This window comes from Lutra lutra, chromosome 3 (assembly GCF_902655055.1).
Source record: "Lutra lutra chromosome 3, mLutLut1.2, whole genome shotgun sequence".
NCBI lineage: Eukaryota > Metazoa > Chordata > Mammalia > Carnivora > Mustelidae > Lutra > Lutra lutra.
This window is the reverse complement of record NC_062280.1, coordinates 186,312,327-186,337,469: the sequence shown is the minus strand read 5'-3', so window position 1 is coordinate 186,337,469 and position 25,143 is coordinate 186,312,327. Positions and strand designations below refer to the sequence as shown.

The following is a 25,143-nucleotide window of genomic DNA, read 5'->3' as shown; positions in this document are numbered from 1 at the left end:
ACACCTATCAGTGTGCGTGATCTGGCAAAAACTGGCTGGTATTACCGAAAGACGGGATTGAGGGAGAGCAATATAATATCCACTCAGATTCGTTCCAGAGCATGTCTCCTTTGACACTCACTGGGAAGCTTAGTCTCTGCCTAGAAATCTTTCTTCATTTTTTTGGGTAATGCTAAGAAGCTGACTTCTACACTTCAGAAGATCAGCAAATTTCAGGTGCTCTATTGTAGGTCTTTCTTTTTTTAACCATGCCCTCCTGGCCCCAGAGCAGCTTCCCCACTCAGAGCATGCCCTCTTTATTGGGCTGCCACGAATGCCGATGTTTTCTCATTATTCTGAAAAGCTATAAATCTGCTTAGCACCAGACAGATCCAAGATTGTCAAGGAGAGGACAGAATTTCGTTTCATGGATCAAAACATTGTTTTTGGAGTACCTCAAATAATCCACTCAGTTGGCAGAACTACTCAATTCATGTATGTAATTGCCTGACTTCAATTCATGTATGTCATTGAATGTAAATTTAGTAAATAGAGGAAAACTTTACTTCCATCCAGAGAAATGAAAACAAAGACGAATTCCTTAAAAATTCCCCCCAAGGGACGCCTGGGTGGCTCAGTTGGTTAAGCAGCTGCAGCTGCCTTCGACTCAGGTCATGATCCCAGCGTCTTGGGATCGAGTCCCATATCAGGCTCCTTGCTTGGCAGCGAGCCTGCTTCTCCCTCTGCCTCTGCCTGCCACTCTGTCTGCCTGTGCTCACTCTCGCTTCTCTCTCTATGACAAATAAATAAATAAAATCTTTAAAAAATAAAAAAAAAAAAATAAAAATAAAAATTCCCCCCAAAAGAACCACAAAGATTGAACACATTCAAATGTCCTCCACACTACTGGGTGAAATTATTCTCATGCACCTGGCTGTGCCTGGTAGCACACCGGAGGCCTTAATTCTGATCATCTCACACTTCAACTCGTATTTCAGCCCTGTAACCTTCATGGTAATCCAAAGGCATGGAATGGAGAACACCTCTTATTGACACCTCCACTTTCCATCTTCCTTGCATCCAAACCCCTGTCATGACTTATCGGCCACCCCCAGGGTGCTCATGTAGCCTACTGGGGTCACCAGCACAGAAATGACATGCCAGGCATTGTGCTCATCCTGTATTTCAAGGAGGATGAGAGAGATACAGCTGTGCTCTCAAGGATCTCCGAGTCCCGCGGGGATAGGCAGATACTAATAGCAGCCTCAGAGTGGAACGAAATTTAGCAGCAGCATCAGAACAGCATGATTTTGCCCAGTAAATATTATCCGTTCTCCCAGATCCAGAGACGTGGTTCAAGTAAACGCCCACAACAATAGCGACGATTAGAGTCAGCTCACTATACTAGGATTTGTGTGTGTGTGTGTGTCAACATTTTGTTCTTTGCATAATTACACTCGATCTTCACTCTAATCCTGAGAGTATTGCTACCCCGTTCTACAAATGAGGAAACTGAAGCTCAGGGAGATGAAACCACATGCCTCGGGCCTCAGCTCAGTAAACAGTAAAACAAGGATTTAAAGCCCAGAACCATGATTCCAAACCTTGAGCCCTTCACCACCTCTCCTTCTTCCATTTACAGTATACTTTAGCTAAATAAAAGATTTTATCAATCTGAGAAAATACAATCAGAGCAATGTACTTTTCTAGTTGTCATTCCAGAGAGGAGGGTGTTTTCTCTCTCCCCAGCTCACTGCCTTCTCCGTGGCTCACGAGCTCCAGGGTATGGAATTTCTTCTGAATTCCCCTCAGGCTGTCTTCTCACCCCACACAAAAAGAGGTGAGTGTAGTAATGAAAATCAGGGCATGTTGGACTGGAAAAAAAAAAAAAAAAAAAAGAAAACGCAGCAGCTCCGGCAAAACAAAAACTGGGTTGCGAATGAAAAAAAAAAAGTCTCCTCCTTTAAGACACCCAGAGGAATGACATGACCTTGCTGAAGGTCACAGAGCTAGGGTCCAAGCCCTTGACATCTAAGACAGTGTGTTTCTTCAAACATATTTTCCTACTCCTCATTTTCACCAGGAGTAGTAGCAGCCAAAATAAATATTCCAGTTACCTGAAAATAACACACACACACACTCTCTCTCTCTCTCTCTCTCTCTCTCCTTGAGTTTAGAGTTTAGAAAGTATACCATATATTATCAATGTAAATATTCTAAAACTGAATTCCATTGGCATGGAATTAAATTAAATTAAAGATTAAATTAAATTAAAGATGACCACCTCAAGTAAACTTTCAACTCAAAGGCTTATATAATCTAAGGTCTATATAAATACATGAATAGATTTTATATTAAAGAAGTATTCTAGGGCGCCTGGGTGGCTCAGTGGGTTAAGCCACTGCCTTCGGCTCAGGTCATGACCTCAGGGTCCTGGGATCAAGTCCCGCATCGGGTTCTCTGCTCGGCAGAGATCCTGCTTCCCTCTCTCTCTCTCTCTGCCTGCCTCTCCATCTACTTGTGATCTCTCTCTGTCAAATAAATAAATAAAATCTTAAAAAAAAAAAAAAAAAGAAGTATTCTAGAGGTATGATCCACAAACACACACATATACACCCCCATTATTCCACACTCTTCTTCTGGGGGCCAGCTACTGGGACGGGCTGTGGGGTGCCCATCCAGCCTGTGCATCTCCCCGCCTTGGGCCCAGTCTGGTTTCCCTTCCACAAACCCCTCAGAGAACAGTTCCCTCCCACTGCCTGTGAGATGCCACAGGATTCATCACCCATGGCTTCCCAGGAGGCTTACAAAGTAGTAGCGGGTGCCTTCCAAATGCTGGCTAAAATAGGAAGGGATAAAAGAAAAAATAAATAAATAAATATAAAATAAAATAGGAAGGGGTAACTTAAATAATAAGCATCCACTAACATGGAAACTTCATGGAGAATCCTCATATTTAGGAAACACAAAATAAAGACTGATTTTTTTTTTTTTTTGGATGCCAATTCTAAATTGTTCTTCTGTGGCCAGATTAAAACAGACAAGCATGCATTATCTTTCTCTGTGTTATGACTCACCAACAAGGTCGTTCAGAATCCTACAAATAGCATATATTAACAACAGGTAACACTTATTGGTGACGTACCACATGCTACTGTGGTGCATATATGTTTCTTCTTCAATCCTCTTAACATGGAGAAGCAGGAGGGAGTAGAGCTCTTAACCAGACAGATAACTTCATCTCCCTAAAGATCCCAGAGGAGCAAAGATGAGGCCAGGAGCTGGCCTGCTAACTGCCTCTTCGCCTCTCTACTGCCTTCCCCTTCCAACATCCTGTAAAGTGCACAGTGAGTATCTTTACAGAAGTCCAATTCTTGCCAAGTATTCAGGGAAATTAAAAAAAAAAAATCCACAGTGTAACTTAATATAATATTAGCCAGGTAACTTACAATCTAGAAGAAGTATCTCCTGTCTCCAAAGTTTCATAGTTCACTTCAAAAACAAATCTGTTGGGAAGGCTGAGTGGCTCAGTGGGTTAAGCGTCTGCCTTTGACTCAGGTTATGATCCCAGGGTCCTGGGATCGAGTCCCGCATCAGGCTCCTTGCTCAGCGGGGAGCCTGCTTCCCCCTCTGTCTCTGCCTGCTGCTCCCCCTGCCTGTGCTCTCTCTCTCTCTCTCTGACAAATAAATAAATAAATAAATAAATAAATAAATAAATAAAATCTTTAAAAAACAAAACCCCCCAAATCTGTTGTTTGGCAATGTCCATGCCATTAAGCTCCATGCATATGGACGACTGGGGGGGTCTACTGGGTTTTCTTTGATTTCAGGTGAGAAATGATGTATTGAGTCCTACTGCTCAAGCCGGTACAGTAACAACTTTGCACACCAACTGTGAAGTCCGCATAGCGGACACGGCAGAGGAGGCTGTGATTCCAGACAGGAAATTCCTAAAACAATTGATGCTGCCTTAGGACCCCTGAGGGCACAGCCCGCGCCACTGAGCGCAGGTCAAGAATCCGTGTGTGCGCAGGTGGGTGTGTGTATTTGTTAGTGTTGAGAAAAAAACACACAGATGAACTTGCAGCAAAAAGCCTGGGTCAACAGAACACGTATCCCACATTTTATTCAGAATCGTCCACGGGCTGCCTGGAAGCATTTTAGAATCAGCGGGTGTTGGGGAGATGTATGCAGGACAGGTCTCATGAGGAGGGCCTCCAGAACGTCTGTGCACTGGACAGTTTCAAGCGGTTGCACGTCTCTAACTCAATGCTATGACCAAGGTGATCAGGAAGAAAGAAGAAAGTATTCAACCCTTATTTCTTTTAAATGGTTCCATGCTAGGTCCCCTTCCAAATGCCTTCTATCTGAGAGCCAAGTGTTACCACTTCAATGATATCGTTTCAATGTATCCAGCATTTCAAGACCCATCTCTCTGTGGCTAACCTCAACATACCACATAAAGTAAGGAACAGTGACATTAAGGTACTCGGCCTAAGCACCAGTATCCTTAAAGATCAAAGTTAACATTTACTGAGTCCTTACTGTGTGCTGATGCACGGTTCTAAATCACTGAATATTTATTTATTATCCCCGCGTTACTGATGAGGAACACAGGGCCCAGAAAAGATAAGGATCTTCTTCAAGGTTACACGACGCGTAAGTGGCAGAGCTGGGGTTTACTCCCAGGCAGCCAGAAGGACGGAATCCAGGTCCTCACTCTGAAACAGTACATGTATACTGTCCCCATTCCCTTCAGCCTAGCTCCACAAACGTACTCAGTCTTTCCACTGCAGGAGAGATGCAGGCAGACAGACAGGCAGACAGACAGTCATGCACCACTGCTGTCAGCCCATCCTTGCTACAGATGTCATGGAGCATGGGCTAGGCACAAGAGATTCCAAAATCAGCAAGATGTGGTCTCTGCTTGGAGATGCTGCTGGTCTGGCCTGGGGGAGGGAGCAGCAAGTGCAGGCAACAAACAGAAGCACGCGGGGGGGCACCTCCCCAGGACACAGGTCCTGCAGGATAAGCAGGAGCTAGCCAGTATGGGAGAAGGAGAGGGAGGGGGCCTGGGAGTGTGGGGAGTTTTGCAGAAAGCACAGTCATCCGAAAGCACACCCAGCTGGCAGGAATCATGACTTTAGGTGCAGGTTGGTAAAAACAAAACACATTTGGTTTCCAAGTGTATTTTTAAGTCACGCTAGCCTACCAAAAGCATCAGAGCCATTGTGGTGATCTGAAGCGGCCTGGGCTCCTACTAAACGCAGTGAAGGCATGGAATTGCCCTTCTTAATATTTCACCGCTGAATTGTTTCTGTTCTTGATATCTGACACATCCATGGAACCCTTTGTCCAAGAATCTGTGAGCTGCTGACCAATATTAAACCACTCTCCAGATCATCTCATCAGTGGAGTATGCTTAAATAAACAAACATTCATAATTCATTAAGTTATAATGAGGACAAAAGAGAGAAGTCAAATATCTTGGCAAGGTCATGTAGTGAGATCGATATTCCTTTGAAACACACCCAGGAAAATGTGTAATTTAGAGAGGGACTCCTTGAATTATCCATTGTTCGTTGAACTGGACAGATAACAAGAAGAGAGACTTTATCAGAGTGTAGACAGCTGTTTATTTCTAACTACTAAATAACCACAGTGGTGAAAAGCCTTGACCTGAGTAAAGCTTAAGCCCTAAGGTGGAAACTTAATGTATGCCAAGAGTGAGTGCAAGGGATAAATACATCTATGGTTTTAAATACTCTGAAAATAATAGGAAAGCCCGGAGGATAAGGCCCAAATGTGAGACTATCTGAGCCAAAATATTAACAATAAATCTCGTAAACTAAAAGAGAATAAATCTAAGATCACAACGCCCTGTTTCCTCAATTAGGGCAATGGTTCAATGCTCCAACCTTGCACGGATTTGAAAAGAAGTTTCTTTGTGACCATAAATTCTTTCTTGGAACAGTTTATTTAAGAAAACAAATCAAGACCTTTAGGAAGTTCGTGGTTTGGACGACAAAGTGGTGGTGGGAAAAACTGATTTAAATTTCATCCCCCTGGGCGCCTGGGTGGCTCAGTGGGTTAAGCCGCTGCCTTCGGCTCAGGTCATGATCTCAGGGTCCTGGGATCGAGTCCCGCATCGGGCTCTCTGCTCAGCAGGGAGCCTGCTTCCTCCTCTCTCTCTCTCTGCCTGCCTCTCTGTCTACTTGTGATCTCTCTCTGTCAAATAAATAAATAAAATCTTTAAAAAAAAAAAATTTCATCCCCCTGATAGGATGAATCATGCTGGGGGTACCAGTTACCATAACCTTGCAGGAAGGTAGACTTTTTTTTGGATTTGATAGGCTTTATTTTATTTTATTTTATTTTATTTTAAAGATTTTATTTATTTATTTGACAGACATCACAAGTAGGCAGAGAGGCAGGCAGAGAAAGAGGGAAGCAGGCTATCTGCCGAGCAGAGAGCCCGATGTGGGGCTCAATCCCAGGACCCTGGGATCATGACCTGAGCCGAAGGCAGAGGCTTTAACCCACTGAGCCACCCAGGCGCCCCTAGGCTTTATTTTAATAAAAAAGAGGAAGCTGATTTGAAATAGCCCAAAGGGGAGAGTTGGGAAATCATTTTCAAGGCTTTGTGGGAGCCCATCCTGCCATCATGAAACATAATCACAACTTGAATGAGAGCAAAGAAGCAAAACAAAAGGGGGAAAATGGGGAAATAGCAGAACATGACCAGAGTCAGATGTAACTCTTTAAAGAACTGCCACGGTGTCAAGTGTCGTAGCCTGGGAGGAAGAACTTCCCAACAAGGACAGGTTTCGGAATGCAAAGCCACAGAACAGACAGCAGGATGCTGGGGGCATGGCTACGGCCTTGATCTTTTCTCCAGCTACACTTTGAAGCCACTCGTTTTCTCTCATCAGTAAAGTGCCTACTGAGTTCCTCGCACACAGTAGGAATGGAGTAGGAACTTTGTTGAGGAGCTTAGGTTTGTGTTTCTAACTAGGCCACCAAGGTAGACCTTACATAGGAATGTCCTGGAAATCCACAGAGGATTCAATTAATATAGCACAGCATCCTAAGGAAAACAAAACAACCAAGTAGGTTCTGAGCCCAGACCATTTTCCAGTGCATTTTAGGGGGTAGGTGTGGGATGGCTACGATTTGCTCACCGGAGATGGAAACTAGAGCCCACGGCCTTGCTGAAGATCAAACACACACACCCACCTGTGCCTCAGCCATGGCTTCCAGGGCTGTGGGGGGAGTGGTCACTTGGAGGTAACTGGTTTTAGGAAGAAGGGTATGAGATAAGGATGGGAAGAAGAGAGTGAGCGTGCCTACCTTCTTGCTCTCCTCTCTCCTCTCTACCATGGTGGGAGACAACGGCAAGCTTTCCCACTGACCCTGAAAGGATCAGTTCTACAGATAAGAATTTCACTTACCAGGCACGGTGCTAGGCAGTGATGGGATACATGTTTTCTGACCTCAAGGAACTAACTCTTGCCAAGGAAAGTCAGAACCTTCCTGCAGCCATACTCTCCAAACCCCAGCCCACCTAGGGCTTCCCTGCCTTTAGCCTCGATTCTCCAACACATCCCTAAGTTCATGCATAAACTAAGTCACCAGCCCCGGTGATGAAATTCTAGCAAATGCCAGCTAAGGCCAAATCAAAATCTTGCTTTAAAGATTCTACTTTAAGAATTTCGTGTGGACAGCCAAGGAAACAGTCAACAAAACCAAAAGACAACTGACAGAATGGGAGAAGATATTTGCAAATGACATATCAGACAAAGGGCTAGTATCCAAAATGTATAAAGAACTTAAACTCAACATCCAAAGAACAAATAATCCAATCAAGAAATGGGCGGAGGACATGAACAGACGTTTCTGCAAAGAAGACATCCAAATGGCCAACAGACCCATGAAAAAGTGCTCCACATCACTTGGCATCAGGGAAATACAAATCAAAACCACAGTGAGATACCACCTCACACCAGTCAGAATGGCTAAAATTAACAAGTCAGGAAACAACAGTTGTTGGAAAAGATGCTGAGAAAGGAGAACCCTCCTGCACTATTGGTGGGAATGCAAGCTGGTGTAGCCACTCTGGAAAACAGTATGGAGGTTCCTCAAAAAGTTGAAAATAGAGCTACCCTATGACCCAGGAATCGCACCACTGGGTATTTACCCCGAAGATACAAATGTAGTGATCCGAAGGAGCACATGCACCCGAATGTTTATAGCAGCAATGTCCACAACAGCCAAACTATGGAAAGAACTTAGTTGTCCATCCACAGATGAATGGATAAAGAAAATGTGGTATATAAATGTGATGGAATACTATACAGCCATCAAAAGAAATGAAATCTTGCCACTTGCAACGACGTGAATGGAACTAGATGGTATTATGCTGAGCGAAATAAGGCTATCAGAGAAAAATAATTATCATATAATCTCCCTGATATAAGGAGTTTGAGAGGCAGGGTGGAGGGTTGTGGGGGGTAGGGAAGGAAAAAATGAAACAAGATGGGATCGGGAGGGAGACAAACCATAAGAGACTCTTAATCTCACAAAACAAACTGAGGGTTGATGGGAGGTAAGGGGTTAGGGAGAGGGTGGTTGGGTTACGGACATTGGGGAGGGTATGTGATATGGTCAGTGCTGTGAAGTGTGTAAGCCTGACAGTTCATAGACCTGTACCCCTGGGGCAAATAATACATTATATGTTAATAAAAATAATTAATTAAAAAAAAGAATTTCGTGTGGAGAGCCAATTTCTAGCTTCTTAATCTTTCTAATTTTCAACTCTCTGTCCTCTACTAAAGCTGTTGATAAGAGGAAAACAGATGAAGCCAAGAGGGTTGATTTGCTGGCTTTTAGAGAAGGGAGTTTGTTTCAGTGACGCCTGAGAATTCCAGAAGATGTCACCTGTCCTTTATGCCTCTTTTCTACCATGATGGGTAATCAGAATCTGGTCACATTTACAGTTCTCAGGGCTTGGTAATTCCTTCATCTGAATGGACTGTCTGCCTTTGCGCAAAGGCACTGTCGGAGATGCAGATGTGAGCGAGTTCTTATCTCAAGGAGCTAACATGTTCTCAATATGCAGCAGTTATAATTAGTAAAGTTTATATTTTCTCTCAGTGTGTTGTGTGAAGGGGCTGTTATTTGTAAATATTACCAGTTTATAAGCCCTGTTGCTTTTCAAAAAGTGCTTCCCTCTTGTGTTTTTAATTACGTGAGGTAAATTGCCAAATGCAGGTGTTATATTTTTAAGTCACTTCAGAAGAGAGCTAATCAAAGCATCTATAAAGATAAGCCACATCTTAAATACTACACACAATTTTAAAAGTTATCTTAATAATAGCTAACGCAATACAGTAATAGGGTACACGGGGTTTCCTGTGTTCTAATCAGTTCTAAGCATATATATATATACACACTCTCCAAATTCCCACAGTAACTCTACGAATAGAGTGCCATTATTATCCTGATTTTATGGGTGAGAATGTAGACGGAGCAGACCCAGGTAGAGAGAGGAATGCCGACAGATTATTACAGGGAATGGGATAGTTCAATGTTGCACCAAGAATGTGGAAATGAAGAAAACATCTCAGAGTCCATAATCACTGAACTGAGTTTAGCCAAAATCTAAAAGAAAATCAGAAATTCTGATGGCACAAAACTGAATTAGGTGACTGAGTATATAGCAAGTACTGGAAAAAAAAATCACACAAAGAACAGGCTTAAGTTACAGGGTATATATGAATTAGCCTTGACCTTCTGAGAAAGGACAAAAATGATTTTTAAGATTCTGAAAAAGACTTCCTTAATTATTGCCAGGAAAACAAAGACAGCAATTAGAAGAGTTAATCCAGAAATGTGAGCAATGTCTTTAATACAGTAAATCATGAGAAATACTGTTTTGTTATACATTTAGGATACCAAAGCCTGAAATAAAAATGTGTCATTCGAGGAAAATTATATTTCATTTAAATATCATTAACATGCTTCCTATCTCCAGGAGCATGGTCTCAGTTTTCATCTCAATGTCTGGTGTCATGCACACCTGTACAAATCTCATTATCAAACATTAGGAGAAAATTTATAAATCAGAACCCATTTTTCCAACATAGGCAGGAGAGTAAAAATTATACTGGGGTCCAAAACAGTCATTTTGTTTCCCATTTAATAAAATTTAAAATAGTTATTAAAATCATACAAAAGAAACTCCCATGATGAAAAAAATATGTATAGGATATGGTCACCAAAATTATGAAATCAAGTAAACCACGCGTCTTAGAGCAAGCATGCCTGGTCTGACTCCTAGCCCAATCAGACAGTACTGGTTTAGTCCAGGTTCCCTTGTACACATTAACTGCACACATCCATTTTCAAAAAGGTCGTACCAAGAGAACCTACTTTATAAGACTGTTGCAAGAATAAAATAAAAGAATATTTGCAATGCTCTGCTTGGTGCATGGTAGGGGCTCAACACGTAGTAACGACTATTTTCATTCTATTTCATTATCTAAGCACCTCTTATTTATGAATAAAAGACAGACACTAAAGACAGAACTAACAAATCAATTCCCTGAAGATTCTGAAACCCACCAGAAAAAAGGAATGCACACCTAGCCAGCAATTTTAGTAACTTTTTTGGAAAATTCAGTAACACTTGACCTGAAGACTGAAAGCATCACCAGCCCAGCAGCTAATTATCCACATGCGTACAGATGTGGCTTTCTACAGGGCTATGTGGGCATATTCTTGTGAGAGACAAAATACTGCATATATCATTGTTTCTAATTTGGTATCCCTGGGGTTTTCCCAAGGCAAAGAAATAAGCCTAGGGAAACTATAAAAACCAATAGCCCATAGTTAAAAACCAACCCCCTCCAACAAACTCATCTGTAAATGCCGAACCATTCACCTGCAACCCAGACCGGTCACAACTGGGTGGTGTCTGCACCACTGCGGGAGCATTTTTTTTTTTTTAAACCCTGCATCATGTACATTTTTTAAAATAAAGGTTGATTGATTGCAGCTCATCAAGGAGCTATTTTAAAAGGCTAAGTAAAAATGAAAAAAGTGATACTTCCTTCACAGACCCCTAATCTTCAGGAGCATGGTCGCGGTTTCCAGATCAGCATCCGAAACCGTGATGGCCCCTGGCCCAGATGCCAGCAGCTGGCAGCTGTCAATCTGGATGGCTATGGGTCAAAGCCAGCTCTTCATTTCCTGTGATCACACAACATCATTCTTCCTCCCCTGCCCCCACATCTCTTCCACTTTCCCTCTACTTGACCCCAAATGAATGATGTCCAGTGGATGACGTTTAGAATTTTAAATCCTATGCCTTGAGCTTTTTAGAGACAAGACACTACGTGACACCCACGCAGTGATTAGATGCATCTTTTGCCAATGCAGCACAGAACATGTTTACTCTTGAAATGATGTCATCGAACACTGCTGATGAGCCTATCTCACTTTCATGCACCATGTAAGGAATTTATGTAACTTAATTTAGAAGATTAATCTGCGTACATTTCCTGTAAGCTAGAAACAGACAGACTGAGAAGAGTACTTACTTCTGCTCAACATAGAGAGGATCAAAGAATTCCGTTGTGATTTTGTTTGCATACAGGGAACAACCAGTCATTGAGCACAACCCTACAAGGTATCAGAAGGAAAGAATTGTGGTTAGTGTCCTCTCATTAACATCGTGAAATACCTTGTTTGGGAGAAAGTTACTATTTACCTGACAGTATGAATACAATCCCAGCCAAACAAGCAATCTTAGCTTTGGCTTTATCTGAGCCTCCGACTTTGGTACACTTCATTCCAAACAGGGCAAATATGGAACCAAAAAAGCCCAGGCTGACAGCAGCAATCATAAGTCCTCTACATGCCTGGATATAACCTGCAATTAGAATAGGTCATCTCCATTAACAGAAAACATGTGGCTGTCCAGGGAGAAATCCCCATTTTGCACTGTCCTTCTGAGTGATTGCTCTGTTTTCTGGAAAACAAAAACAAAAACAAACAAACAAAAACCATCATCATAAGACAAGCAAGCCAAGAAATCACACTTCTAGGATCAGGGTGTGCAGAGTCATCAGGATAGACCCCTTGAGCACTGGTATTCCCACATTCACAGGTGAGGACAGAGAGCCACCAGAGGTTATTAGGATACGCCAGATATGAGTCAGTAAAAGACTAAAACAGATTCCACCCTGTTCTGACTACAAAATCCTTCTCCGTAAGAAACATCGTCTGCCACTGTCTCAACCCTTCTCCTCCTTTGCACATTTGACCTTTGAGATGGATGCTCTTTCATGGTTTTGAGATTATAAAAATTTATAATTGGGCAGCATGGCATTCTGATATTAGTGGAACCTCATAAATGAGGCCAACTGGAATCCCATCAGAAACCATGATGAGTCTAAATCAAGAAGTATTTTAATGACATTTTATTATTTTTGGAGCACACAGAGGAAAACCGGGTTTAGAAAAGCAGGATTGTTCTCTTACACTGTTGGTGGGAATGCAAGCTGGTGCAGCCTCTTTGGACAACAGTGTGGAGTTTCCTCAAAAGTTAAAAATAAAGCTACCCTATGACCCAGCAATTGCACTACTGGGTATTTACCCCAAGATACAGATGTAGTGAAAAGAAGGGCCACATGCACCCCAATGTTCACTGCAGCAATGTCCACAATAGCCAAACTGTGGAAAGAGCTGAGATGCCCTACAACAGACGAATGGATAAAGGAGATGTGGTTCATGTAGACAATGGAATATTACTCAGCCATCAGAAAGGATGAATGTCCACCATTTGCATCGGCATGGATGGGACTAGAGGAGATTCTGCTGAGTGAAGTAAGTCAAGCAGAGAAAGACAATTATATGGTTTCACTTACTTGTGCAACATAAGGAACAGCATGGAGGACATTAGGAGAAGGAAGGGAAAAATGAAGGGGGGGGGGAATCAAGAGGGGGAGATGAGCCATGAGAGACTATGGGCTCTGGGAAACAGACTAAGGGTTTCAGAGAGGTGGGATAGGTTGGCCCAGTGATGGGTATGAAGAAGGGCATGGGTTGCATGGAGCACCGGGTGTTATACACAAATAATGAATCACGGAACGTGACATCAAAAATTAATGATGTACTGGATGGTGAATAACATAACATAATAAAATTTTTTTTAAAGTTTTTAAAAAGCAGAGTTGTTTACTAAAAGAATCCTCTGTCATTATGAAATTAACTACATACATATAAATGGATGCTTTCCAAGCCCCCCCAAACCTCATTCTATTGGGTTGTCTGATCATTTCCTGGCACCAACCATTTTCTTAACAACCTATTCTTACTTGCAGAGCCCAGGTGGGGATCAACTTTGACATGGCTTTTGTCCAGACACTAACAAATTTTAAATTAACAGAATTTAAACCCGTACATTTTAAGCACATAAGGTCATTTTCATTTCAGCCTGAAACAGGGCCATATTTCAACCTGAAATAGCGATGGCATATACCAGCTGTAAGTAAATGTTTGGTGAGTAAATGAACATATGTGTACGTCAGGCTTACATGGAATTAAGTTTTCTAATTTGAAAAGATTAATAAATACAGCAAGTCATTTACTGGTAGTATCCAGAGAAAGCCTACGATAAGTAATTCTAATACTATGGTAATTATAAATTCAAGAAATGAGGCTGACAGGTCACTTCCAGCCCACGTTGCTTTGAAATGAAATTTTAAGCCTCAATTCCATTGCTAGGATCTATTTTGAAGAGTACTCTGCAAGTGCTCGGTTTAATTGCAACACATTTAGGCCTCCATGAAGGTAGACAGCAGTGACAATGTTCTATTTTATAATGTGAACTACTTCCACAGACAAAATAGTTCTGCTGGTAGTGAGGTTATCAAAAACAGCAAAACAAATTTATTATTAGCACAACAGGACAAAGGAGGCTTATTTTGGTAGCAATTATAATGCTGCAAGGCTATCTGGGTCTCTGCTGCATAAGACTGAGCCAGGTTTTGTTTTTGTTTTTTTAAAATTTCCACCCTTAGTCCCCCAGCCAGACCTGGGGGTGGGGGTGGTCGGGGAGAAGAGAGGCAGGCAGAAGCACAGATGGAGAGGAAGGCCCTTTGCCCCTCATAAGACTGGAGAACATCTATCAGGATAACCACAACTGGCTCATCATTTACCACCAGAGCTCCTGGGACAGTGTGGTTTCATTTTTTTTTCGGAGATTTATTGTAATCTCTGGTTTAGAGGTATGTTAGCTGACTCGTGGCAATCACAAAGCAGAGAAAACAGTCTGTATGAGAGGTAGCCTCTATAATATATGCATAAATATTATCTTAGAAAACTTCATTTACTTTCGCAATCATACGGGCTCGATGAGCAGAAGCAGGAGCCTGGCAAAAGGCGAAATCCTACAATCTGATCATTTAGAACACAGGATGAGTTTTCCCAGATGTAGATGGGGGCAAGAGTCTCAGGCTGGTGCGTTCTATCCTTCATCTGACTTTATAGAAAACACCACGAGTCTTTAAACTGTATTCAACCGTTTACTCCTAATACTTCTTTCTGAGGTTCTCTTCCTGTTCTCCTGTCTCAGCCCTCAGGTCTGCAGCAGGACTGGTCTCCTGGCACAGGCAGGAGAGGAGAAATACTGTCCCTGATGAGCTTGGGTCCTTGCTCAGTAACCACCAGAAGAACCCTGACCTGGAGGAAAAGGTTCCTATCTCCAGCCTCCAACAGCAGCGGGGGGAAACTGCTAATTTGCTGTATGAACAAAGGAAGGCGCCTGACCATACAATCATTGGCTAGAGGGAACAAAGAGTAGGGACCGGGTTCTCCGCAGGATAAAGACCACCCTGGCTGCTGGTGATAGATGGAATCCAGGTGTTGGTAAGCCTGGGTTGTGTAAATTTGGGGCTACCAGTCCTTAAAACACCCACAGACGCAGGCCTCAGGTGAGTTCCAACAAACTCAAGAGTTTATCTTTTGCAAGGCTAACCTCTACAGCTTTGCTTATTAACAGTTCCAGAGGGCAAAACTTGTAAGTAAGTGAAGTGGTAGTAAAACCCAGTCAAGGAGGCCATTATTTTTGACAGGTCTAATTTACTGACACCTTTAATAGCTAATTAACACATTAAAGTGCTGAGGCATGAACATATTTACTTAGAAGTTCTCTGCCGTATAATTTATAGTTAACTCTCTTGGAAGAAATGGCAAACATTCCCACTAACACAAACAGATAGCAGGTACTAAAAACAACTTAGCTGAAAATGATTCTTAGATGAAGACCGTGCGGTGCTTTGAGAGGCATGGGAGCTGGAGATAAACAGAAATCACGAGCTTGTTCCACCGTGAAATTTTCAATTAGTAAAATACAGAGACTTTAAGTTAACGAATTCCGCTAGAGGAAACCTTCAAGGTGTCCCTTAAAAGTTAAGTGATTTCCAAATGATGTGTGCCTTATTTTCCATTTCAAATGAGCAAAAATGAAAACATCCACCTGGTGGAGACAACTCCCTAGTAGCACTCTCGTGAGCTGGTAGAGAGGGGGGAGAAAAAAGAATGTGCTTTTCTTATGTGGGTAGCTTTGTGTGGCTTTTGCAAATCCTCGGAAAGAAGAGTGGAATGGGAGGAAGGCATGAAGCCTGAGGCTCAGCTCTGGGTCTTCTACTTATTTACCTTCTGTGCGACTTGATTACATGACCTTATCTCTCTGCAGCCTCAGTGTTCTCATCTGTAAAACAGGGATAAGAGCACTTCCTTCGCAAGACGAATGGTACAAGCAGCATCGGTGCAGCGTCCGGTGAGTTTTAAGAAACTCACCAAAGCTTCCCTTCCATCGTACTAAGATGGATTCTAACCAGAACTTGGAGTTGGCGTCATAATGTAAAATTAAATCTACACATTTAGCTTTTCTTGGTCTCATTTTCCTTACAGGGATGATACTGGGGAAAATGTCACCATCATCTATACCCAAGAAGCTCCTTCTTCCGCCTAAGACTAGAGAGAGTTGTGGGCCTTCTCTTTTCCTTTCTGGATTCTTTTTTCAATCTAGAGCCTCTGCCTGGTTTAAGGGGAGGACCGGCTTGCTCAGGCCTGTGGTCACCAAGGCCTACGGTAATGCAGCCTTCTCTGCCCCTTCAAAGGAGTGTCAGGGAGTCCAATGGGCCGTGCGATGTTGGCTGGACCTCTCAGAACCAGCCTCCATCAGATGCAGCTGCCCTGGGGAATACAGCAGACGCCTTATGGAGGGGCCTGCTCTGGGAAGGTCAGCTTGTAGGATGGGGGGATCAACTCCTCTACGTGAAAACAAAGCTGTGTGGTTAAACCCCCCAAGATGTTATTCTGAGAGACACAGAAAAGTAAGGCTTAACACTCTGGCAATGCTGTCTTAAGCCACAGAAGGCAGAGGTGGCAGGAAGAAATTTATAAATTTGATCATAGTACACATTTCAAAGTTTTGTATAAGAACAGGTGTCATAAATGTAAAGACAAGCAATGGGCTGAAATTGTAACGTATATAACAAGTCAAGGACTGACCTCCAAAATTAAAAAAAAAAAATCATTTATGGGCACTAGGCTGGCTCAGTCAGAAGACTCTTGATCTGTGGGGTTGTGAGTTTGATCCCCACACTGGGTGTAGAAACTGTGTGGATAAAGAAATAAAGTTAAAAAACAATTATTTAGGAGTGCCTGGCTGGCTCCGTTGGTAGAGCCTATGACTCTTGACCTTGGGGTTGTATGTTTGAGCCCCACATTGGGTGTAGAGATTACTTAAAAATAAAATCTTAAAAACAATCACTTTCCATGGAATGGAGGAAGATATTTGCAAATGAAACTACAGACAAAGGGCTGATATCCAAGATCTATAAAGAACTCCTCAAACTCAACACACACAAAACAGATAGTCACATCAAAAAATGGGCAGAAGTCATGAACAGACACTTCTCCAAAGAAGACATACAAATGGCTAACAGACAGATGAAAAAATGTTCATCATCACTAGCCATCAGGGAGATTCAAATCAAAACCACATTGAGATACCACCTTACACCAGTTAGAATGGCCAAAATTAAAAAGACAGTAAACAACAAGTGTTGGAGAGGATGTAGAGAAAGGGGAACCTTCTTACACTGTTGGTGGGAATGCAAGTTGGTGCAGCCACTTTGGAAAACAGTGTGGAGATTCCTCAAAAAGTTAAAAATAGAGCTACCCTATGACCCTGCAATTGCACTATTGGGTATTTACCCCAAAGAGACAGATGTAATGAAAAGAATGGACACATGCACCCCAATGTTCATAGCAGCAATGGCTACAGTTGCCAAACTGTGAAAAGAACCAAGATGCCCTTCAACGGACGAATGGATAAAGAAGATATGGGCCATCTATACAATGGAGTATTATGCCTCCATCAGAAAGAATGAATACCCAACTTTGTAGCAACATGGACGGGACTGGAGGAGATTATGCCGAGTGAAATAAGTCAAGCAGAGAGAGTCAATTATCCTATGGTTTCACTTACTTGTGGAGCATAAGGAATAACACAGAGGACATGGGGAGATAGAGAGGAGAAGTGAGATGGTGGAAATCGGAGGGGGAGACAAACCATGAGAGACTGTGGACTCTGAGAAACAAACTGAGGGTTTTGGAGGGGAGAGGTGGGGGGATGGGTGAGCCCAGTGGTGAGTATTAAGGAGGGCATGTATTGCATGGAGCACTGGGTGTGGTGCATAAACAATGAATTTTGAAACACTAAAAAGAAATAAAATAAAAATAAAATAAAAACAAAAAACCCCAATCATTTATATCAAGAGGAAACAAGAGACTGTAGGCATAAGATATAGACAGGCAATGTATGAAAGTGAAAGAAAGAAAGTGGTCAATAAATACATGATAAAGTGGTAAAAAAATCATTGGCAAAAACTTGGGAAATACTGATGAAAATGATAACAGGATACTATGTCACCTATGATGCTGGATGAAAAACTTAGTGGTGAGAATGCAGAGAAACAGGCATCCTCGTATGTTGGTGGACTGCGATTTGGCGCTATAAACCGAACATTAAAATGTATCATCTACCCCCTGACAGTACCATTTCTCAGTATCTACTTTACAAAAATACACAAGTGCACAAAGAGATGAATATTAAGATTTTCAGTGCAGCACCACCACCAACGACACGCTGGAAAGGGCCCTTTGTCCGACAATGAGAAAGTAGTTCAGCAAACCAGTCTGTCCAGACTTACAAACCCTATGCAGTTGTTAGAAAGAGTTACTTCTATATGTGTTGGCTGGGAAGGGTATGTTATTAATTTTAGAATACTGCAGAACAACAGCGTGTATGAAGTCATTTGTGTTTTTTTAAAGTCATTTCCTAGACACGTGAGCACATATGAAAGGCCATTTTGCAAGTTGGGTTGTACATTAATGTCACTCCTTCCTTTTCTCCAACCTCAACTCTCTCCAAAGCCTCACAATTAAGGGCTATGCCCCCCTCCCTCCTCACTACCCAACCTGCCCCCCAAGTCTCCATGCTAAGCGCACTCTCATAAGGCAACAACATCACCATTCTGCACCCCGCCGCTCTTCATGGAGCCTTTCTTCCTCACTCCTCTCTCTCTTGTCCCCCAGCTGTCTTATAGAAGGGATCGGATCTGGCACACTATCTCAGGTAACAGTACAGTTAACAGCAGAAGAATGCACTTAGGACAGTAACCATCAATCCCCAGTTCCCGAATGTAAACCACAGAAACAAGAGCCTGCCTGTTCAAAGCATCTACCTGAATGTGTGCTCTACAGAGCACGGGAAATTCACCAGTAATTCTAGGGCATCAACAGTGTCCCAGCTACTTCTTTTACACATCAGGACCAAGACCTGGGTGTCACCCATCTAAAACCAGGCATGTATGGAGGTTCCATCAAATACCACATTGAGCAACAGTTTGCTTTTCGTGGCAAACACTGTGTTAGGGGAATTAATTCTTGTCTTTTATTGAATCAGCCATTCAAATAAAAACCTGTCATGGAATAATAAAACAAAACTTTTTTTTTTTTTTAAAGAAGGAAAGAAAGCACCTCGAAACTAGAGGTAATGCAAATGACTATCCTTCAATTTGTGCCTGGATCTACTGAGTCCTGGGGAACCTAGAACTTGAGCAGTCAGGGTAACTGGGCTAACACCCACTCCTCCCAAAACTAAAACAGAGAGGCGTCTGGGTGGCTCAATGGGTTAAGCCTCTGCCTTCGGCTCAGGTCATGATCTCAGGGTCCTGGGTTCAAGCCCCCCATCAGGCTCTCTGCTCAGCAGGGAGCCTGCTTCCCCCTCTCTGCCTGCTGCTCTGCCTACTTGTGATCTGTCAAATAAATAAATAAAATCTCCAAGAAAATAAAAAATAAACTAAAACACCAGTTTTCTATGTGACCATCTACCTGTTGCTATAATGCAATACAATAGAGAACACAACTAAGAACAAACAATCTACAAAAGAACCACAGGAGAGAGACCCTGAGAGCAGATGAGGGAGGCACCGACACGGACCTTGGCAGTCTCCGGCACAAGATTCTTGCTAGCCAGGATTCTCTACCCACTGCGGCACAGGCAAGGCCTATTTATTTGTCTAAAACTTGGAGGAAGCATTAAAGCCCAGGAGGACACATTTGTTGAAGCGTGGGGTTGTTTTCTTTCTCCCTTGGGGAAGGGGGTAGGGAGAGGCGGGAACGGGTTGACACTCCCCGCAATATGTTTATTTCCCCCTTGCCTATTTTTAAAAGAACTTGACAAAACGGTTAAAGGGAGTTGAGGACAAGCAAATTTGGCTTTGACATGTGGATGATACCACTTTACTCAGGATCCAGCTCTTTCGGGGAGTGCTGGGTGAAGGAGACCAGCGTCACTCCGTGTCCTAACAGTCCCCGAGAGATGGGGATCCCGCAACCGTGTCCTCAACTCTCGGGACTGCAAAGGTGCTTCCCTCCGCACCCCCCTCCCGACTCCTGAGTCGCCCACCCTCCCCACCAGGTGTGTCCCCCTCTCCCGCCCCGGGGTGCCGGGCTCGGGCAGGCGCCCCCGCGGGACACGCGTCCGGACACGGCGGCGAAGGGCATGGGGCTCTCCGCGGCTCCCTCAGGCTCTGGGGGTAAAGCGGGCCCTGGCCTCAGAGGGACCCGCCGGGGGGAGGGGTCAGAGGACCAAGAGGGCGCCCCGCTGCCCCGCCGGGCTGGAGCGAGGGCCGGGGGCAGGGGCCGAGGGGATGCAGACCGTCCAGCGCCAGCATGGAGGGGAAGTCCTTGCAGTTGGAGACGCCCGTGGAGTCGGTAACGCACGTCTTCCACAGGTTGGCCCAATAGGTGGCGGTGGTGATGACCGTGCCGTCGATGGTGGACACCTTCCAGTAGTCGGTGGGCAGCGTGGAGGACACCAGCACCCAGCCGGAGATGGAAACCATGAAGGCGATGATCTCCGAGGCCGTGCTCGCCATGCCGCCCGCTGCAGCCGCGCTCGCGCTCGCGCCTCCACTGGGCGCCACGACCCCCCGCGCTCCCGGCCCCGGGGCTCCGCCCCGCCCCGCCCGCCCTGCCCCGCCCCGTCCGCGGACCGGCGCTAGGGGGCGCGAACGGGCCCGAGGACAGGATGCTCCCTCCCGGGCGGAGAGGGCTGGCGGGGAGCTCTTACGCTCGCTGCCTGGGTTTTCTCCAGCCAGCTGGCTGGGCGCCCAGGGTCGGGGGGCTGGGGGAAACGTGGCCTGCGCTCCCCTCGCCCCCAGCCCGGGTATCTCGGGGCCGGGACCCTGGAGAGCGGCGATGCTGTTGGACAGACTGGCAGCAGGATGTGGACAGCCCGCTTCGTCCCACCCCCACCCTCCCTCCTCCCCCTCCATCCCCCTCCTCCTCCCCCGTCCTACCCCTGGCAAATAGCTCGGCTTCTAGAGTGCAAAAGCAGAACAGAAAAAGCCTTTTGTGAGCTCCGAAAGGACACGGCCTGCCTGATCACGCCGCAGCCCTAGGCTTGCTGAACTCTAAAGGTTTTCACGCTACGCTCCTCTGCGTGACCCTGTTCAGCCTGTCACGGAGGGACGACTGCAGTTCTGGGCTTGAAATAGGCCTTGCTCTCAAATCTCTGCAGTTCTTTTTTGGCCCCGCGATATGCAGAAAGTCATGGTAAGAGGTGTGGGGCACAGGCTTAAATTCAAGACCGCAGCATGTGGCGCGCACAAGCTCAGTGGCCGCCTTCCTCGAAATTTTGATCTTGAATGTTCCAGCCTCAAGGCTGGCCTGCTTGCGCTCGCGCAGTACGCGAAGGACAAGCAGTTAAGACATTTTCCCTGGACGTCCCGTCTGGCTCCCAGTTCTGCGAGTCTGTTCTATCAGCTGATGGTTCTGTCACAGTGAACACTGTTCCGTATCTTGTTTTACTTTATTTTTTGGGACTGCCACCTTTTGCACCTAAATGAAAAATAAACTAATTCGTGTCTTCATTGCTGTATCGAATTAAACATAAAGATCAAGTTGTCTTTTCAGTTTCTGAGGTCATGAATCTGGGCGTAAATGAGAGAACAAAGACACTGGCTTTATTACGGGGTTATTCGTCCCTTTAAAGTTCTTGCGGTTCTTGGTATGAGCTTTCAGGATTCACTTCCTGCCAAAAGTAACCAAAGGTCTAAAAACCTGTAGATCAGTCCTCTACAATAAAGCTAGTTGCTAACCCTCTGCTTCACACTTTCACTCATTGTGAAGAGTTTCTCAATGCCTCTTTGTCACTGTCTTTTAATATCTTTTTCAATTTTAATTCCAGTATACTTAACATATAGTGTTAATATTAGTTTCAGGTGTACAATATAGAATTCAGCGATGCTGTACGTTGCTCAGTGCTCATCGCGATAAGTGGGCTCTTGTCACTTTTTGTTTCAACCAAATTGGTACAGAATGAAAGTAGAAGTGATTAGATGTCTGTGAAGAAAAGAGAAGTTTGGACTATAGAATCACCAAAATTTACATTAGGAAGGACCGCTGGAGACCGTTAGGACACACTCCACACTCAGCCCAATTAGTCTATTTCTTGAGATAGTATTTGGTTCATGCTACAATTTCAGGCCCATGGGTTCGGTGCATATGTTCTGGTTTTGTTTTGTATTGGGTTGACAGCCTTTTAGAAAGTTTTTCTGTATAATGAGCTCAAACCTGTCTCTTTTTCTTCCACATAAATGCAGTCATCTGTGCTGAGACAACACAAGGTAAGTCCTACTCTGGAGCCAGGCAGCAGCCCCAGCAGCTGTGTTGTGTGTGCACGGTCATGTCATGCTTTGTACGAAGGGGAATAAGGGTGCAGATGGTGTGTACACAGGTGGGACGCAGACATGGTTCCACTTCTGTACTGCTCTTGGTCCCACCTTGTCCTGGTGTGTCAAGCTTCAAAACAGTTTGGGAAGCACCTGGTACCCTTCATCCTTCTCATCTTTGCTGCTGTTCGAATAGATCACCTTTCTCTATTGACTACAAACTGTCCACTAATTTTTTGTATGATTTGCCTTTTAATGAGCTTTTATCACCTCTTTTCTTGCCCTCCAGTGTATTTCCATTATGATCTCTCTGCCATATTCTTTTCTGACTGATCTATTTCTAACCCAGTTTACTATTCAGAAAACACAAAAAATCATGAACCAGGACATTCCCTACGGCGTTTCCTAAAATTCAAAATTGCACGCATTTGGGTTTTGTATTTTATTTCTAGCCTTGTTTGACAGTCTCTTCGTGTCTTCCTCCTGGCAGGTACTAAATTTATTATTTCTTTCTTTCTTTCTTTTTTTTCCAGAAAAAACCCTGAGTCATTTGACATACAAAAAAGTATAGTATTGTGCTATGAAGACTCAAGCAGTTCCTAATTTAATAATAGGTTGGTTATAGATTTCATTGTTTGGAATCAAAGCTCATTGTTTGTTCTAAAGAAAGAACTATGAGGAATGGTTTGGTGTTTTAGACCAGCCCCTGAATGTTTATTTAACAGATTATGTAGCTTTCCCTATTGTACTTTAAAAAAAATCCATAAACCCAGGGGTGCCTGGGTGGCTCAGTCCGTTAAGTGGCGGACTCTTGATTTCCGCTCAGGTCATGATTTCAGGGTCCTGGGATCGAGCCCCTGTGCAGGCTTCATGCTCGGTGGGCATGCTTGTGGTTTCTCTCTCTCCCTCTGCCCCTCCTCCAGCTCATGTGGGCTCACTCTCTCTGTCTCTCTCTAAAATAAATAAATAAATCTTAAAAAAAGAATCCATAAACCTGGATCACCATTGCAACATAGTTTCCAGAGGGAAAAAAAATCCAAGAATTCCAAATTGGAACTCCAAGAAAGACTTTCTCTCTCCCTGCTGCATCACCGGACCATTTACTTAAGCCCAGAATCTCCGGGGGTAATGCCGGGCGTAAGTTTTCCAAAGCTTCTAGTGTATAAACAGGCTCGGAACCACAGCTCTGACTGGTTGAGATAGATAGATATATATATGCCTATAAACTGTTAGTTTAGTAAAACAGATGGTGTGCATTATAGAGAGACAGAAAATGAATCTCTTGGTTGATAACTTTGAAAAAAGAAATATTCTTTTACTCTGTAAAAGAGTAAAAAAGAGACTGTGGCCCACAATTAAAACTTCAAAGCAGTTGAAAATACCTCAAGGGATCCATAAATTAAGACCTGGATGGCAATGCTATTAGCTCCTTTGCCTGCTGAAACAGGCTAGGGTCGTCACGCCTGTGGATTTGATTCATTTCTTTTACTTTTATCCTTTGTCCGTTGTATGAGGTTGGACAGCCTAAACTCTTTCTTTTTCTTCCCTGGCACGTACTGCATAATTGCCAAAGAGTTCTATTTTAGAACCCACAAGTGCCTGACCAAAAGATGAAAATGTTAACTTCCTTCAGTACCTAAAGAGTATTATGTAATGAATCAAGCATCTATTTTAAAACGTCTTATATTGTAAGCATTTCAAAACCTGTCCAGTCAGAAGAAACCTTAGACTAGACAACAACATACTTCAACATAAGAATATCTAAAAAGTAGAAAGAGACTGAATAGAGATTTTTTAAAAATCTCTAAATAAATGGTCTATTTCACTTTAAGATTATAGATTCCCAGATAACCTTTCTGCAAACCTATTTACAGAGTACCTTTCCGTTGATAAATGCTTCCTTATTTTCTTCAGGATTCAGTTCACTGAAATTTTTATTTACTTATTCATGACGATCTATCCTTAATTTTTTTTAAAGATTTTATTTATTTACTTGACAGACAGGGATCACAAGTAGGCAGAGAGAAAGGGGGAAGCAGGCTCCCTGCTGAGCAGAGGGCCTGATGTGGGGCTCAAGATCCCAGGACCCTGAGATCCTGACCTGAGCCGAAGGCAGAGGCTTTAACCCCCTGAGCCACCCCGGTGCCCCCCTCCTTACTTTGAATATTGTGTGAATACAGCTAGAAAGTTGCTTCTCCAAATTATTCAAAGTAACATCTTAATTAACTAACAATATTCTGGTCTTTACAAAAAACCGTGGATTTTTTCCCAATATGAAAATGCTAATTTATCTATAAATTAGTAAATTTGACAAGGAGCCATCGAATGTCCTGAAATATATTCTGAACTTTTCCCCTTTTGAGACCTACACCACTGAGATTAGCATTGGAAGTTATTTCTTGGGCATTATTATGCTTATTAAGGATAAATAGAGGACTCCCCCCACCCCCTGCCCCAGGGTTGTTTAATAGGAGTGAAACCAGTTTAGCCGACTTAACAGGAGATTTGCAGAAATTCTTTACTTGAGATTCAACTCACCTGCCAAACAACACAGGTGTGCCTCTTAACAACTCAAGGATTTTCTAGGCATCAAATTTGGTTTCAGTAGACATTAGCTCCTTCCTAGATGCCAGGGAGGTGGGTGCTGCTAATCAGGTGGGAAGAAACTAAGTTCTGATAAAGTAGTATTAACTAGAAAAACAACTACCCAGGAGCCAAATACTGTCACACCATGTTAGAGAAGACATTAATGCCGATACTAAGAGAGTAAAACAGCATATCTGTGTTCTTTTTCCTTCTATTTTCCCTAAGACTCTGTTTATCTTAATGCTCTACACTAATTCTATGA

The 25,143-nt window shown here is 43.5% G+C and overlaps 1 protein-coding gene across 3 annotated transcripts in view; it reads right to left on the bottom strand.

Moving 5' to 3' along the window:
* The window catches only part of CLDN10 (claudin 10), a 125,672-nt gene that overhangs the window by 4,594 nt on the left and 95,935 nt on the right, over positions 1-25,143 (bottom strand). For 2 of the 3 annotated variants that reach the window (XM_047720251.1, XM_047720252.1), the window contains exons 2-3: positions 11,750-11,911; positions 11,580-11,661 (exon numbers count right to left, since the gene is read on the bottom strand). In XM_047720251.1, the coding sequence (XP_047576207.1) occupies positions 11,580-11,661; positions 11,750-11,911 (244 nt within the window). Of the gene's footprint in view, positions 1-11,579; positions 11,662-11,749; positions 11,912-20,278; positions 20,563-25,143 lie in introns of those variants that run through there. The other variant, XM_047720250.1, reaches the window with a different exon arrangement.